General features: G+C 49.6%; 1 protein-coding gene across 22 annotated transcripts in view; it reads left to right on the forward strand.

Annotated features, from left to right (window-relative positions):
- The window catches only part of DAAM2 (dishevelled associated activator of morphogenesis 2), a 151,283-nt gene that overhangs the window by 112,338 nt on the left and 22,195 nt on the right, over window positions 1–16,750 (forward strand). For 17 of the 22 annotated variants that reach the window (XM_078369095.1, XM_054253950.2, XM_078369096.1 and 14 more), the window contains 9 exons: window positions 245–348; window positions 1,429–1,495; window positions 3,397–3,514; window positions 5,514–5,652; window positions 8,660–8,718; window positions 8,861–9,045; window positions 9,591–9,890; window positions 14,199–14,306; window positions 16,575–16,601. In XM_078369095.1, coding sequence (XP_078225221.1) covers window positions 245–348; window positions 1,429–1,495; window positions 3,397–3,514; window positions 5,514–5,652; window positions 8,660–8,718; window positions 8,861–9,045; window positions 9,591–9,890; window positions 14,199–14,306; window positions 16,575–16,601 — 1,107 coding nt within the window. The remainder of the gene's footprint in view (window positions 1–244; window positions 349–1,428; window positions 1,496–3,396; window positions 3,515–5,513; window positions 5,653–8,659; window positions 8,719–8,860; window positions 9,046–9,590; window positions 9,891–14,198; window positions 14,307–16,574; window positions 16,602–16,750) is intronic. The other 5 variants (XM_035295554.3, XM_035295557.3, XM_035295568.3 and 2 more) reach the window with 1 other exon arrangement.

Here is a 16,750-nt window from a genome sequence, read left to right on the forward strand (position 1 = left end):
AAAACTGGCAAGGGGCTTGAAGGAAGTGGGGCAGGAGGCCTAAAAGAAGCTGGGCAGTGGGCTTGCTTTAGACTAAGAAATAATTAGTTCTTTCTTGGAACTCTGGGACTTGAAGCAGCTCCAGGTGAGTTTGCTGTGGGAGATGTGGTGGGTCTGTGGCTGAGGTGGTGATGGGGGCTCCACTGGGGATATTGTGGAAATTGAGATCTGCCAATGAGTCTGGCCCTCCCTTGGTGACCCCCAGGATAATCTAGAGTTCCGCCTACATCTACGGTATGAATTCCTGATGCTGGGGATACAGCCTGTGATTGACAAGCTCCGGCAACATGAAAATGCCATCCTGGACAAGTAAGTTCCAAGAATCCATCTGGGAGGGACAGTGTCTCAGTTGGGGATGGTTGGGACCTTTGTGAAGGCTACCCTTCCCTCTGGACACCAGCTGCCATACCCAGCAGAGATTCAGAATCAGCTCTGTGGGATGCAGGTGTGCTCTTTGCTGACCTGTGTCTCATCTCTGATGTTATGACAGGTGAACCCAGTAGTCCTCCACCATCGCAGAACTGCCCCCTGGGTGGGGGGGGAGTGGAAATATGTGAGGGTGTTCTTTTGGTTTTCAAACTGGTTGGTGGCAGGCAATGCTGGTATTGGTTGTTAGTGGCCAGGAATGCTAACTGTCCAACAGTACCTTCCTGCTCAACAAAGAAATTTTCTGCCCAAAATGCTTGCTATAAAGTCCTTGTTGATCCAAAGGCACAGTTATGTTCCCATGTTATACAAGTGAGGCCCCTCTGGTTCTGTTCCATTAGTTTAGGCTATTTTATTACACTAGGTTTAAAGGGAGAGAGGATGGATCCTTTTGAGGTGGAATGAGTGGATCCTTTTGAGATGGAATGAGTGGATGTGTGCATGGGGATAGAAGATGAGGAGAGATTAGTTTTGAGGGCTGACTTGGAGACCCTGTGAACATACCAGGGAAAATAGATGCAGGGCTGTTGTCCTCGACTGAGAGTGATTTTATCCCCCAGGAGACATTGGGCATTGCCTAGAGACATTACATTCTTGGTTGTCACACTAGGGGGTGCTGCTGGCATCTAGTGGGTAGATACTGAGATGCTGCGAAACATCCTGACATATCAGCTTCCTACAACCCAGGATAATCAAGCCCAAAATGTCAATAGTGCCAATATAGAAGCCCAATCTAAGGTGAAGGGACCCCGGATTGGCCTCCCTGAAGGACGGTCATGGGATCTTATTAAGGGCAGACAATGCGTGTCCTACAAACAGCCGCTTCTTTCCCATTTTGCCTTCATCTTGCTTGAATGAAGCTTTCAGATTTAGCCAGTGGGGGGCTCGAAGGGGCTGTAACCCTCAACCAAGGGTATGTTCTGGCTGTAACGTCTACTCTCTCTGTCTCCCCATTCTGTCTAGACATTTAGACTTCTTCGAGATGGTCCGGAATGAGGATGACCTGGAGCTAGCCAGGAGGTTTGACATGGTGAGGAGCCGGCAGGGTGGAGCAATTGCTATAGGGTAGCCGGGTTTCCTACTTGTGAGTTTCCCAGGATCACAAAACTAGATCCAAGATCTGTCTGATTCCAAAGCTTGTGCTCCATGTCATTCTATGACACTGCTCTTCGATGCTGAAGGTGAAAACTGGCAAAGGGCTTGAAGGAACTGGGGCAGGAGGCCTAAAAGAAGTTGGGCAGTGGGCTTGCTTTAGACTAAGAAATAATAAGGTCTCCATTCTTTCTTGGAACTCTGGGACTTGAAGCAGCTCCAAATGAGTTTGCTGTGGGAGAGGAGCTGTAAAAAAAAAGGCCCCACAGCCACTTTTCTAGACCCTGTGCTGTGGCAGAGCTGGTGTGGGCTGGTTCCCTGGTGGATACCCCCATGGCCAGGTCCTGTGATTAGTCACAGTACTCTGTAGAAACACAACCAATAGGATACATATATGGAGATAGAGAGATGAGAGGGCATTTATTAGGGGGATTGGCTTACACAATTATGAAGGCTGAGAAGTCCCATGATAGGCCAGAGTTATTGCATGGAGAAACAGGGAGGCCAGTAGCATAGCTCAGTCCAAGGCCACGGGCCTGAGAACCTCAGAAGCCACTGGAGCAAGTTCTGGAGTCCAAAGGCTAGAGAGCCTGCAGCTCTGATGTCCAAGGGCAGGAAGAGAAGGGTGTCCTGGCTCCGGAAGAGGGGGAGAAAATTCACCTTTCTTTGGCCTTGTTGTTCTCTCCAGGCCCTAGGCTGATTGGATGGTGAGGAGCCCACAGGGTAGAGGGATGGCAGTATGGTACTAGGGTTCCAGGTGGCCCCACAGCCGTTTCTCCAGGCCCCGTGCTGTGTGTGGGATCTTCCTTACTCAGTCCTCTGATTTAAATGCCAGTCTCTTTGGGAAATATCCTCAGACACACCCAGAAAGCATGCTTTACCAGCTACCTGGGTATCCCTTAATTCAGCAAAGTTGAAACCGCAAATGAACCATCACATTTCCACTTTCAGAGCCTTGGTAGTATGCCGGCTGTGGAAGCCTTCCCTGGGAAGGCATCTGCCTTGGAGGAGACTGAAACCCTCAAGGAAAGGGAGCAAGTTATTGCATGTGATTAGTCTCAAATACCTTTCCTGGGCTGACTTTCCCCTGCCTTCCAGCAACTTCCTGAGTCCCTTCTCCCCATCGCTAACCAGATCATGCTTAGCAAACTAAATTGTATTTTCATTTTAGCCTCGGCAACCCTGAAAGCACACAGCTCTGCTTTATTGTATTAGAAAATCCCTCTCCAAATAGAAAGCTACTTTTGGGTGGTGCTTCACAGTCACTGAGTGCATCCCATTATATTTTCACAAAAGCCCTGGATTTATAGATACAGAAACAGAGGTTAGAAGGGATAAGCAGCTTGCCTGTCATCACACAACTAAAGCGTAGATCTGGGGTTTGGACCTGCGCCACGTGCCACCTGCTACTTTGAATCTTCTGTGCCCCTGCTCCCTTCTCTGAGTTTGGATCAGTAGTTCTCAAGCAGGGATGATTTTGCTCTCCTCTCCCTCAGGGACATTTCCAATGTCTGGAAACATTTTTACTTGTGTGAGGGGGTGCCACTGGCATCTACTAGGGAGAGGCCGGGGTGCTGATACAACCTACAAGGCACAGGAAAGCCCTATTTGGGTCAAATAATTATCTGACCCAAGGTGCCAATAGCACCGAGACTGAAACTCTAGTTTATATAATGGATTATCTCCTTCTTCCATTTCCTTGTCTTTCTCTTTTTAAGCCTGGGCCAGAGGCAGGGGAAGAAAACTTCTCCTGTGAGGCAGGGCATAGTGGATGGAAGTAGGGTCTTCTCTCCCTTCCTGCCTACCTCCCCCCATTCACTGCGCCCTCTTCTCTCCCAGGTCCACATAGACACCAAGAGTGCTTCCCAGATGTTTGAGCTGATCCACAAGAAGCTGAAGTACACAGAGGCCTACCCCTGCCTGCTCTCTGTGCTGCACCACTGCCTGCAGATGCCCTGTGAGTACCCTGCGCTTGCTGCTTCCCTCGGCTAGCCTAAGCCTTGACTTGGAGCAGGTTGAGACAGGACTTTGGGACCTCCCTAGATTGGGGAATCTGACCACGTCTTCCTGCACACTTGCTTTTGGAAGGCCAGGCCCGGTGACTGAGGCCCCTGCATTTCCTTCCCTCCTTGGGGTCAGGTCTTCCACTGTCATCTGGGGAAGGAGCTGCAGACTTGGCCCTGAGAAACTCCAACATCCTAGTCCAAAGACAGTAGCTGGATCATTGCAAAATTAAATAGCTCTGGCTTTCTGCTCATGATGGGGGAGTGATCAGTCATGTTGGGGAGTTCCAGAAAGTTTTGTGCTTGGGGGGAGTAGCACAGATGTGGAATGAACATGGTTGTTTTTTTTTCTTAAGGTTTTATCAACTCCTTCATCTAGTCCTTGTTGGCTTCCACCCTTACACTCTTGCCCCTGCTTCTGGCTACAAATACTAAATGTCAGCATCTACGGGAGCAGATGGCTAAGTTCTTAAGATCCAGGTGTGCACAGTGATTGAATAAAGTGTACATAATTGCTAATAGCCACTCCAGAATGCACTTCTAAATGAGCTTTAACTGTGCCACATGGTACTTAAGCTCTTCACAAGAGACTGTTTTGAAAAACAATGTGGCCCACCATAATAGTTGATGTTGGTGGCAGTGGTGGTATCAGCAATCATAGTGACAGTGATGACAACTGTGACTGACTGTGTGCCAACTCCAGGAAGGCACGATGTGAGGTCCTTTAGCACATCATCTCTGCACACTAGTATAACCTAAGGAATACACGTTATTATGTCCAGTTGAATAATGAATGAACCTGAGGCTCAGCGAGATCTTTACCGACAGAAAGAATTTTGGTTTTGGGGGCGGTGGTCGAGGGTTGAGATAAAACATGTTCTGCCTCTGTGAGCTAATGACCTGGCTTTACATGATTGTGCTGGGTGAAAGGCAGATGGAAAATGATACCACATTGCAATGCATGTGTCAGTAGACTGGTGGAAAGGATACATGGAGTGACCTGAATTAAGAAGCTAGCAGTTCTCCAAAGCTCATCCCAGAAAGTCTTCATGGAAGGCACCGAAATCCCTGGGAAACCTGACTTCTTGTGCTCCAAGGGATTTCTGTGTTGGCTGTTCCACGGGCAGTGTGAATGGGTTCATGGGTTCCTCTACTCTGCCCCAAAATGGGGCTTTGCAGACTTGATCTTCTACCTTGTAGGCATTGTGGTTTGACTTTGTTGCCAGGATTGCACTTGTTGACTTTTTATGGTAGTCAATACAGATAAAGTGCTAGGATCAAGGACCAAGGAAAAAGAGTGCGTGGTTATCACATAAAAAGGAAGTCCATGTCCAGGAAGATGACTTTCATTAGAGGCAATGAGAGTGAGGCCCTGTGAGATCACACACAACACACTATGCCTCTACCTTCATAGTTCCAGGTCACTTCCACGAGAAATCTTCTCGAATCCCATTAAGCACTTCTCTAACCCATTTTGATTCTCAGCGCACACCTGTAATCGGTTTCCATTCACCTTTCTGTGTAGAGTAATAGTGTGGATAATCCTAAAATCTTTTTTTTTTTTTAAAGCCTCCCTGGAGACTTCATTATTCATCATGTAGTATTTTGGAGCAGGTGGTTTTTATAGATAATGTAAGCAATCTGCATTTCCAGGGCATAATGTGCCCAGGTTCCAAACAAGGAAGAGAGGCAGCCAGAAAGCATTTCAGGGAGTAGAGAAATATATTGGGGAGGTGGCTGACACATTCATAGATGTCTAGTTGCCAGTAATCAAGAGATGACTGAATTAGTGAGTTGCTATTATTAGCAATGGCATTGCCTCTTTCTCCAGACTGGGAGCTTACCATGGGTGGAGAAGGGCATGCCCCACCAGCCAGAGCCCAGGCAGTGACTCTAGGGCAGGGGCAGGGGACTCCAGGGCTCAGGAAAAGTATGATACCTGTCATCCCTCAGACAAGCGGAACGGCGGCTACTTCCAGCAGTGGCAGCTCCTGGACCGCATCCTCCAGCAGATTGTCCTCCAGGATGAGCGGGGTGTGGACCCTGACCTGGCTCCCTTGGAGAACTTCAATGTCAAGAACATCGTCAACATGTGAGCAGTGGCCAGCCTTTGCCCTGTCTTCCTTCACCTTCCTCATCTCTCTCCTGCTCTGGGCTCACCAGTGAAACCTCAGCTCCCTTTCTCAAGCCAGGCATCCCCAAATGGGTCTTGGGCAGCACTGTCCAATAGAACTATAGTAAGCTAATGAAAAAAGTGGCATATTGCCACTGTTCAGTGTGGCAGCCAAATTATTGAGTACTTGACACGTGACTAGTATGACCAAGGAACTGAATCTTAAATGTTGTTTTGTTTAAATTTGAATAGCCACATGACACATGGCTAGTGATTACTCTCTTGGACAGCCAGCACAGGTGAACTGGGCATGTTTTGGACTTTCAGTGCTCCACTGCACAGGTTGGCTAGATGGGAATTTAAACGCATTAACATAGAACAAGGGTCAGCAAATTATGGTGCGTGGGCTGACTCCAGTCCTCCAACTTATTTGTATATGGCCCATGAACTAGTAATAATTTTTACATTTTGTTATTATTTTATTTTTTGAGACAGAGTCTCACTCTGTCACATAGGATGGAGTGCAGTGGTGCAATCTTGGCTCAGTGCAACCTCTGCCACCCAGGTTCAAGCAATTCTTGCCTCGGCCTCCCGAGTAGCTGGGATTATAGGTGCCTACCACCGCACCTGGCTAATTTTTGTCATTTTAGTACAGATGGGGTTTCACCATCTTGGCCAGGCTTGTCTTGAACTCCTGACCTTGTGATCCACCCACCTCAGCCTCCCAAAGTGCTGGGATTACAGGCGTGAGCCACCGTGCCTGGCCAACTTTTACATTTAAACAACAAACGCAAGTATATGTGACAGAGACTGTGCATGGCATGTAAAACCTAAAATATTTACTCTGGACTTTTATAGAAAGTTTTCTGACCACTGACATAGAGCATGGCCATTTGATCACGAGGTTGCTGGATGAGGTTGTCAGAGCCTAAAGCCTTCCGGTTTACCATATTTTATTGACCTTGGATAGAGAAACAAGGAGAAACAAATTTAAATTTACATCAATAATAAAGCCTTACATTCACATTCTAATTTTTAATTTTAAGCTTTTACTTAACTTTCAGTATGAGTTTGAGCCATTTGTCCTTAAGGAGATAAATTGGCTCTCAATGATTCATTATGTTGCATTCCAAAGCCAAGTAGAAAATTATTTTCCGGCTATTCTTGCTACTGTTTTCATTTGCACAGTCAGATATTGATGTAGTTGAAATCCTCAGTGGTATGCTGGACAAGTGCAACTGGGAAAGTGATCAAAAGGTAACTTTAGTGTTATTTTCTACTAATTTGTTACCCCATTTCATAGGCAACCTTCTCCACTGCTAGAGGATAAAAACTGCTCAGGTCCAATGAAGTTTTTGCTCCTTCCTGGGTAATAGAAGTCCTAAGATCACTTTAAAGTGCGACACAGACTGAAATATGACATTCTAGACATGACTTAGCCTTAAATCTTTCTCCACCACCAGCTGGGGCCAGGCAACTGGAATGGGAAGGGCACATGTATGTGTGTGTGTGTGCATGTGCATGGGTGTATGTGTGTGCGCATGTGTGTGTATATATGTCTATGTGCATATGTGTGTGATATCTGCCACCTTTGCTCTGTTCTGGTTTACCCTGTAGCCTCTTCTGTCTCCCATATTGCCTTTCCACTAACCAGTCTGACCCTCTGAAGAGGTGGCCTGGGGACAGGAAAGAAAAAGGGAAAAGGTCTTACTTGATAAGATAATTTAATAAACAGGCTCCCTGCTCTCTGGCTTTGGCATATGGGTAAAGACGTCAGTGTTTTTCTGGAATCTTGAGAAGTTCCTTGCTGGTGCCTTTCACTACAAAACCCAGCTTGCTGGCCATGCAGGACTTTTGTTCCAGCTGGCTGGCTGCTTCCAGCCCTTCATCAGCCCCTGGTTCCCTGGCAATCCAGTGCCTGTAGAGTTACGGTATAGATGTTCCCATCTTTTGCTCAGGTGGACCCCTTGCACAGGACTTGTAATAGCTGCACACCAGTTCCTCCACGAGACATACATGTGACCCATGGGCAAACCTCATGCAATCTGCTGTGCCAACAAACTCTAGGAGTGCCTGCAGGGCCCCTCCCAGCAGTGTTCTCCTTCTTTTGTTCCCAGGACTTTGCTTGGCTCCAAGTAGGGCCCCAGTCTACTCTGCCTCCCTCCCAACTTCGGAGAACATGGGTCAAAACTCTTGGAGATGGCCCCCAAAAACCACTTCCCTGGTGAAGGAGATGGCATCTTGGGGATAATAGCAGTGGCCCTCTTCAAATAAGTGTCTTCACCAAATACTCTTCCTCTCCATACTCTGTTCTCTATGTCCTTGATGTGGTTGAAGAGGCCAAAAGTCATGGGTCTAACTCTTCCACATTTTCAGATTTATAAAGGAAATGATTCTTGGGATCTCACTTTGGGATTTCACTTCTGTTACGCCTTGGTGTCAAGGTAAAAGCTAAATTTTAACACTGTTTCAAGAGCTTGGCATGTTTCACCTGAACACACTCAGTCCATATTGCTGGTGTGGGTGATGTCTGTTGCTCTTACACGTTGGTCTTTGGAAGCTGGGACCATGGGAGGGCCAATGTTTTGATCTCTTTTAGATGTAAGACCTATTTTCACAAGGAGGTGCAAGTCGTGATACAACTTTTGGGAGCCTGAGGTTCAGTCCACATTCTACCATTAATTAGCTCTTGCCCTATCCCAATTCTCTGAGCCTCAGTAGCTCCAGCTGTATCACAGAGGGGCTGGGTTATAAGGTATCTATAGGTCACTTCATCTCTCACAGTCTGCACAGATGCATAATGTCAACGGGGCAGGGGACTTGGCGAGACATCTGGGAAGTCTAAATCCTAGCCCCCTTGATGTGGCTGAACAGACTGGAGCCCAGGGTCCCGGCCTGGAGAGTAGAGAGATGATGTCTTCTGGGAAGCTGAGTCAGTGGTCAACAATCACATCGCCTCCTCCCTCTTCCCTCTATGTCCTGCCAGGCTCATCAATGAGAACGAAGTGAAACAGTGGCGAGACCAGGCAGAGAAATTCCGGAAAGGTGAGGGGCTCGGCCTAAGCCTGCTGTCCACTCCACATGCCCCTCCCCTGTCCAGCCCATAATTCCATGTCCTTCTAAGGAGGGGACCACGTTACTCACATGCTCTCCTTCTGTTTACTCTCACGTCCCACCCCCATTCCAGAACATATGGAGCTTGTAAGCCGTCTGGAGAGGAAGGAGCGGGAATGCGAGACCAAGACATTGGAGAAGGAAGAGATGATGCGGACGCTGAACAAAATGAAGGACAAGCTGGCCCGGGAGTCCCAGGAGCTGCGCCAGGCTCGGGGACAAGTGGCAGAGCTGGTAGCTCAGCTCAGCGAACTCTCAGTATGCAAGCATCTCCCTCTTTACATAGTTGAGCCAGGACCCTGGGCTTCAGAAGAGGGTGGGCAGAACAGCTGTGGGGAGAGGCCAGGATAGAAGAGACCCCTGAGGCTGTATAGATGGCACCTGTTAGTTAGAAAATTAATGTCCCTTCTTCTGGGTGACACGGTCGCAGGAAGCACACCTTGGACAGCAGAGTGCAGTTGGAATTGGATCCTCCTCCCTCTCTCAGCTGGAGGCCTTGTGCAGTCAGTAACCTCCACAACTGCATAGATCAATCCTGCTGTTGCATTGTGATGGCTGTGACTGATTGTCCAATGCCTGTGTGTGACTTGTGTGTGTCGGTGGTGGTGGTGGTGGTGGTGGTGGTGGTGGTGGTGTGTGTGTATGTGTGTGTGAGATGTTTGGATGCAGAGAGAGAAAATGGGGCCAAATGTGTGTAGAAGGTAAGGGTAGGATTTAGGGTCTAGTATAGCAGGAGACTGGTGGGGGACCTGAGTGTCATCAGTGCTCATGGCTTTGTCCTTGCAATTTTTGTTTCCTCACAGACAGGCCCTGTATCTTCCCCACCACCCCCTGGGGGCCCACTCACCATGTCTTCCTCAGTGACAACCAATGACCTGCCTCCACCCCCTCCTCCTCTGCCCTTTGCCTGTTGTCCCCCTCCCCCACCACCACCCCTTCCTCCTGGAGGACCCCCAATTCCCCCAGGTGCCCCACCTTGCCTTGGCATGGGCCTGCCCCTCCCTCAGGACCCCTACCCCAGCAGTGATGTCCCACTCAGGAAAAAGCGTGTCCCCCAGCCTTCCCACCCACTGAAGTCCTTCAACTGGGTGAAACTGAATGAGGTGAGCATCCGGGAAGGGGTCGGCAGGCCCATTCTTCCACACCAGGGTGGTCAGCCTCAGGGACTGCCTGCCCCTCGTTTGCAGATCTCTACTCTGGGTCCTTTCTTTGGTGGGGGGCAAGGGCAGTCATGTGGATGTGCAAGGTGGGTTTGATGTGCCAGGCAGCTCCCTGTCCATGGGGAGAACACCTGCCCTGGGAGAGATGCTTGGCATGGGGCAGTGCTCACGTTGACAGCGTTGTCTACAAATGGAATTTGTGTTTGCCCAGGGTTGATGGAGTCACAGGTGAGACAAACACTGAGTAGAATTCAAGGATGGGGTCCCATTGAAGGAAAGGATGGAAACATAAGCAAAGAGCTTGGGCCAACATCTAGGTTTTGGTAAAGATCAAGGCAGTGTATACCAAGGACTACAGAGTTGGATGGCAAGACACAGCCATATTGGCATCTTCCAGGGGAAGCTGCATACACTGGCCTCATGTCTGGACTGGCAGTGAGAGGCCCTCATGAGTATATCCATTAATAATCACCAATCCCAGAACCATAGGTGGGGATTGATTCCTCTGTTGGACTCTCATGAGCATAGAGTAGAGATACCCTTGGTTGCATTAGACCTCTAGCAATCGAAGGCCAGTTCCAGCCTGGACCAAAGTTCTGGCAAGTCCTATTAGGAGAACTAGGAGCTTCCTCCTTGAGGTAAACACCTGCATGGTCACTAGTTTCAGTTAGGCTGCCTCACTGGGGTTTGGAGCTGGGATGGATTCCACACTGACGTTTATCCTACAGGCTGGTTGAACTAGCTCTTGGGGAACTCATAACTGTACCATTGTGTTTGAGCTTCAGTGAGCTCAAATGCAGAGTTAAGAGATGCAAGATTGCTAAGTAGGTGGTCAGGTATCTGTTGGGGGCCTTCTCCTGATGGTAGACCAGCTAGCCTGTCAATATGAGGTCTGCTTTTGTAAAGCTTTGTTTTGGGGGCTATGATAGATAGTAATAAAATGACATTGTCCTCTCAGAGCTTAGGATCTGCCACATTAGGAAGCGTGTTTAAAGAAACACCTGGAGAACCTGGGGATGAGTTAAGGGTGAGGCTCTAACCAAACCAGGTGTGGCTTTAGCAGTATGACCTGTCACTCACTCAACTTGTCTGTAACTCAGTTGGCTCATGTGTGACTTGATCTCAAAGATCCCTTCTGCCTCTGGCTTTATAATCTGGGTGGAAAGATGAAGCATGGACACGGCCCATGTGTAGTTTCCTGGGCCTCTGATTACATCTCCACCACCTGTTAGCAGCATTCAAAGCAAAGTTGTTGAGGCTGGTGACAGCTGCACCACATAGTTGTGTGTCCCGTGGGTGTTCCGTGGCCATGAGATCAGAAGGACAAACCGCACATGAGCAGGCCAACTGCTCTGCAGAACCAAAGGCCGCAGGCTGTGCGGAAAGGTTCATTGTTCACGATCAGAGAATAACATTTTTTATTGTGGTAAAAAGAGATAACATTTTGTCTCCTATTGTCATAATTTATAATGTAAGGTTTTAAAGATGTAGACAGCCAAGGCAAGTAATATTTTGGCAACATTTTCATCGTATGAAGCTGTGTGCTCAGGAGTTTCTCTGGGTCCAGTAATAGTAAAGTCTCTACAGATGCCCCAGGGACCCAGAGCAGGCCAGAGTTTCATTTCTAGACTGGAGTGTGAGAGTTTGTTGGAATAGACAATGGGGGACATTTGGAGAAGTAGGGCAAGGTGAAAGGCTTTTGAATAACATTTGAGAATTTATCATCCCAATCCCAAGCTTTTAATTGTGTGACAGGGGCAGGTTATAGAGTCATCTGGACTTCAGGTTCTGGATCTGTAAATGGGGCAATAATAATGTCCATCTCAAGAGATTACAGCCGGGTGTGGTTGCTCACGCCTGTAATCCCAGCACTTGGAGAGGCCGAGGTGGGTGGATCAAGAGGTCAGGAGTTTGGGACTAGCATGGCCAACATGATGAAACCCAGTCTTTACTAAAAATACAAACATTAGCCAGACATGGTGGCATGCACCTGTAATCCCAGCTACTCTGGAGGCTGAGGCAGGAGAATTGCTTAAACCCAGGGGGTGAAGGTTGTAGTGAGCCAAGATCTCGCTGCTGTACTCCAGCCTGGGTGACAGAGCAAGACTCCATCTCAAAAAAAAAGGAGACTGAGGATGAATTGGCTTCCTACATACACAGTACTTGGAACAGTGACTGACATATAGAAAGCCTTTGTATGATAAATAGATTATTATTAGTGACTCTGCCAGGTATGTTTGAAGTATATTATCTCACTTAATTCTCACATCAACTCAGTGAGGTAAAAAGCATCATGGATGCTCAGTTTCCTTTTATGTGACATGGGAGGAAAATCATATCCCTCCATCTTCCCACAGTCTCACCAAATGGCAGGGCTGGGAGCGTTCGCCAGCTAGGCCTGGTTGACCCCAAAGGCAGTGCACCACGGGAGAAACGTAATGAAACATGCTTTTGAGAAAGTTTTCCCTGGCATGTGAAGGAGATCTCCAGTGGGCAGAAGTCCCAGGAGTCTAGACTAGAGATGATGGGCTCTTGGCCAGAGTGGTGGGAAAATTAAATTTGTGAATGATTATGCAAGGTGGGCACATCAGGGTGACACGGTGAATGTCAGCATGTAGGGAATATTAGGAACAGACTTACCTCCCTCTGGCTCCAGACTTCAGTTTTATCTCCTCAAAGAGCTTCAAGTCCTTCTGGCAGATGCTGGAAGCTGGGGGTGGGGTGGGCAGTGTTAGGGGAGGAGAGAGACAGAGAGACAGACAGAGAGAGAGAAAGCCCGAGCTTAGTCGGCTATCTCATGGGAAATTCTTCCCAGTGTGGAGCAGCCAGCTCTCTCGCTCCAGCCCTTTTCTTCTCACCCCGGCCTCACCAAGATTAGAGAAGGTTGGGAAGCTTTACCTCTGTAGGCTTCTCTGTCCTCTACCTCCACCCAGGTCCTAGCTGCAGAGGGAGGCCTCCCTGCAGATTAGACTCCGGCTGCACGCTGCTTCAGCTAGCTCCCTCCCTGCCTTCCCTGATTCCATTCCCTTCTCATCTTCTGCCTCCCACATCCCCCTTTCCAGAAGCCTGACTCCTCTCCCAGTCCGTTCCTCTACCCTACGCGTGCTTCTGTGAGCACACTCATGCTCACACACACATACTCCTACACAGTGGTTGTGTCTGCCATGTAAAGAATGCATCTGTGTTGGGGTTGGCCAGCTGCCTGTATCCCTTGCTGCTCCAAGCTTCCCAGCCAGCATTCCACAAGAGGGTCCCTGGCCTTCAGAAGGCCACAGGAATGTCCCCACCCCCTGACTCTGGCCTAGCCTCCCCTTTCCAGAGTTTAAGAAAATAACAGCGAGTGAAAGGTATGTTTCTCCCTCCAAGTCTTGCTGAGGGGGAGTAGTAGGGAGGAGGAGGAGGCATTAAACAAGGCTCCCTGGCTGCGCACTAGGTCAAGGAAGGCAGAGAGATTCTATCCTGAGGGGCAGCAAAGCTGTGGATGAGGTGGGCATTCCTGGGAGGGGAGGGCTGGAAGGCCCTGTCAGAGGTGTGGCTGGCTACGGCCATCAGTAGCGTGCTACAAGATGGCCCGGGCTTGCTTTTTTTTGTTGTTCTGGCTTGGCTGCTGGCAACACCTTCCCTGGGTCTGACCAAAGGGAAACTGTAGCAGTCTTGCTGGTCTCAGCAGTGTCACACAGATGCCAGGTCCCAAACTCTGGCATTGCTCTATTTTCTGGGAACCTGGGAACATGGGAGGAAGACCCTTGGGAAAGAAAACCACCATCTGAGATACAGAAATCCAGTCTGTGCTGCGTCTGTGAGGATCCCAAATATGTGTGGCTTTCATCCTCCAATGATGGAAGCCAAGGACAGGAGCGACTCCCAGGAACCCTGCCCTTTACAGGGAAGTGGGCCTGTGTGAAGTACCCTGAGAATGCAGCTTTTGACTTTGCTTTTGGAAAAAATGAAGTGTACCCCCTTTCCTACTGCCTACCCGTCCCTTCAGTACCCCCATTGGTTTCTAGAACATGCTTACATGTGGCCCCATGCACAAGGGAGGAGAGGGGTTTGTCTCTGGCTTCTATCCTGGAGCAGAGCATTCAAGAGAGTTTGGTGGTTGAGGGGAGCAAATGACTCCCTTCCAAAGGTCTGAAATCCTGGTTGTTGTAGTACGTGCAGTTGGGACATAAATATGGTTAGGGAGCCACGGCGCATCTCCATGACAGAGTTGGGCCAACCATGGGGTCTTCTCTCTACCCTGAATCTTAGGAGCGTGTCCCAGGCACCGTATGGAATGAGATTGATGACATGCAGGTGTTTCGGATTCTGGACCTAGAGGATTTTGAAAAAATGTTTTCAGCCTATCAAAGGCACCAGGTAAGACCCTACACCCTCTGGCCTCTTGGGTTTTGATTTCCATATACCATACCCTCAAACCCAACTTTAGCCTCTCCTCTCCCTTCCTCCTTCCCTTCTCTCCTTCCTTCCCTCCTCACATGTGTACTGAGTGGTTTAGTTCTCTACGGGTGCCATGTGCTTGCTGAGGATGTAGGTATAAAGTAGAGCTGCACAAACCAGGCCAGCAGGGGAAACATCCTTGTATCATGGTTCATGTTTACACACCAAGTATTGGAATGGTATTTGGTCCATTTCTCCCTTCCATTCTGGAGCACGGGAGATAGAGTTGCAAGGCCTGACCACTGTGGACCCTTGTTCTCTTTGGTTCAGGATTTAGGGACTAGGCTGAGAAGGCGATAACTTTCCAACCACTTCTCTACCACATTTTGTCTCGCAAAGCCTCTATGGGATTGAGCAGGGGATATTGCCTTGCAAGGAAGGCAGAAGTGCTGTTCCACATCACTCAGGGGCTGAGGCTGGGCCTGGAAAGGTCTGGAGAGGCTCTGGACATTGCTCTCAAGGCTCTATGTGCAGGTGGCTGCCAGCAAGTCTGGTCCTGCAGTCACAGAGAAAGTAGGGGGTGAGTTGGTGGCAGAACGCAGCGCGTTCCTCAGGTGGGAATCTCAAAGTGTGCTGAGTACCTGTGGTGACTGCCAAAAGGGTTGATCCTCAGACCTCACTCTCCAATGGATGTGATTCAGAAGATCAGTTGGCACCCAGGAATCTGCATGGTAACTAGCACCGCTGTAGGCCTTCCCTCTAAGTCCACTTGGGGAATGAGCAGCTTAGAAGCCTCAGGGACTTGCTTTCTCTCTGGCCCATCCCAGAGGGACTGCTCCCTCTGGAGGTTGGGCTACCGTCTTCTTTGTTTTCTCTACTTAGCCTAGGGCTTCAGTCTTGAGGGTTTCCCCTGGTGCCAATGAGTGGGTCCTGGCAGTGCCTGGCTGCTGTGGCCTGGCTCCCCACTGAGCTGGAGAGGGTGCCCTGGCTCAGTTTCTGCCCAGCCCTGACCTGTAGATGACCGAGGACACATGCAGCCACTCCTAGGGCACTGCCCAAAGGGAAGGAGGTGGGATCATCTGGCCAGGTGATTATTTAATTTGAATATGGGTACCCACAGCATCTGATTCTCTTCTCCTAATTCCAGGAGACATTTTTAACCCACGCCCATGTCAGCCTGGCAGCTGCGGCTGCTGGAGCTGAAAGGAACTCTTATGAGCACTGGCTCCTGGGAGCCAATTCTCTCTGAGTGGGGCTGAGGACAGAGGAGTGTGTAGCAAGTGTACCAGGCTTGGTGATCACAGGCTGCCTCCTAGTTTGAGAGTCTTCCTGTGGGACAGGGCTCTGGCCCAGCCCACTCAGGCTCCAGGGCCTGGAGGTGAGGTTGGGGCCAGTCAGGAAAGAGACAAACTGGGTCTGGGGCCTCCCAGCTTGGTGAGTTGAGAAGAGTTAAGACTGAAAGATCCCCTGGCCTGTCCCCCTCACCCCTCTGAGCCCACCCAGTCTAGTCACCTGCCTCCCCTCACCCAGTAGGCTGCGCAGTCTCTGGGACTGAAATCCCAGCAGCAGGACTGGAGAGATCCTGGAGGCCTCCTCTCGGAGATGGCTGTGGGGCAGGAGAGGTCCTGGGGGCCACGGTCTTCTCTGTGCCCGTGTGGGTTTTGCATTGGTAGCTTCCACTCTGTCCGTGTTAGGGAGAACAGAGGTGTGGGCTGTGCCTCTTCAGTTCTCCTTGCACAGTGAAGGACAGATGAGGGGCAAGGAGCAAAGTCAAGGACACTTGCTTTTTGCTGCGTCAATAAACACAACTTCCTGGAGCTTCCAGACTGAGTTTGTGACTCCTCCCCTATGTAGCAAGGTGAACTCATCCCAGGGTGGAGGAATGTCTTCTACCCACTCTGCAGATTTTCAGCAGAGGAAAAGGGAGAACAGGCAGCAAAGCCTGCGGTGGGAGAACTCGGGGGTTTGGTCTGCCCTGACCAGGGAGTGGTGGTCCCACTGGGTGGAAGGGAGGCACTGCCTGATCTCTGCTTCATTTGGCTTCTCCGTGAATGCATGTATGCTGGAAGCAGCTCCTGTCTAGTGCTACTTACAGGCCCCTGTCTCCAACCATGGGTCTCACTGGGACGAAGGGGACAGTGTAGATGCTGAGGTATTCCCATGTCTGTCATGCTATTTCTGGGTCCCCAAATGTCTTGGCTAATGTTGTGCATGTTTAATTCTCTGTTGGCTGTGGCTGCTGCCTAGGAGCTGATAACTAATCCTCCTCAGCAGGTGAGTTACTCTTGGGGCTCTGACCACTCCAACTTTGAACTGCTGTCCTGGGCTGCTGCTCTGTCCTGGGCCTGACAGAGGGGACTGTCCATTCCACCTTCTACCTTATTCCCCATTCACACAGGGTGGTATGGAAGAGGGTCCCCAAA

The sequence above is a fragment of the Callithrix jacchus genome, chromosome 4 (genome assembly GCF_049354715.1).
Source record: "Callithrix jacchus isolate 240 chromosome 4, calJac240_pri, whole genome shotgun sequence".
NCBI classification, from domain to species: domain Eukaryota; kingdom Metazoa; phylum Chordata; class Mammalia; order Primates; family Cebidae; genus Callithrix; species Callithrix jacchus.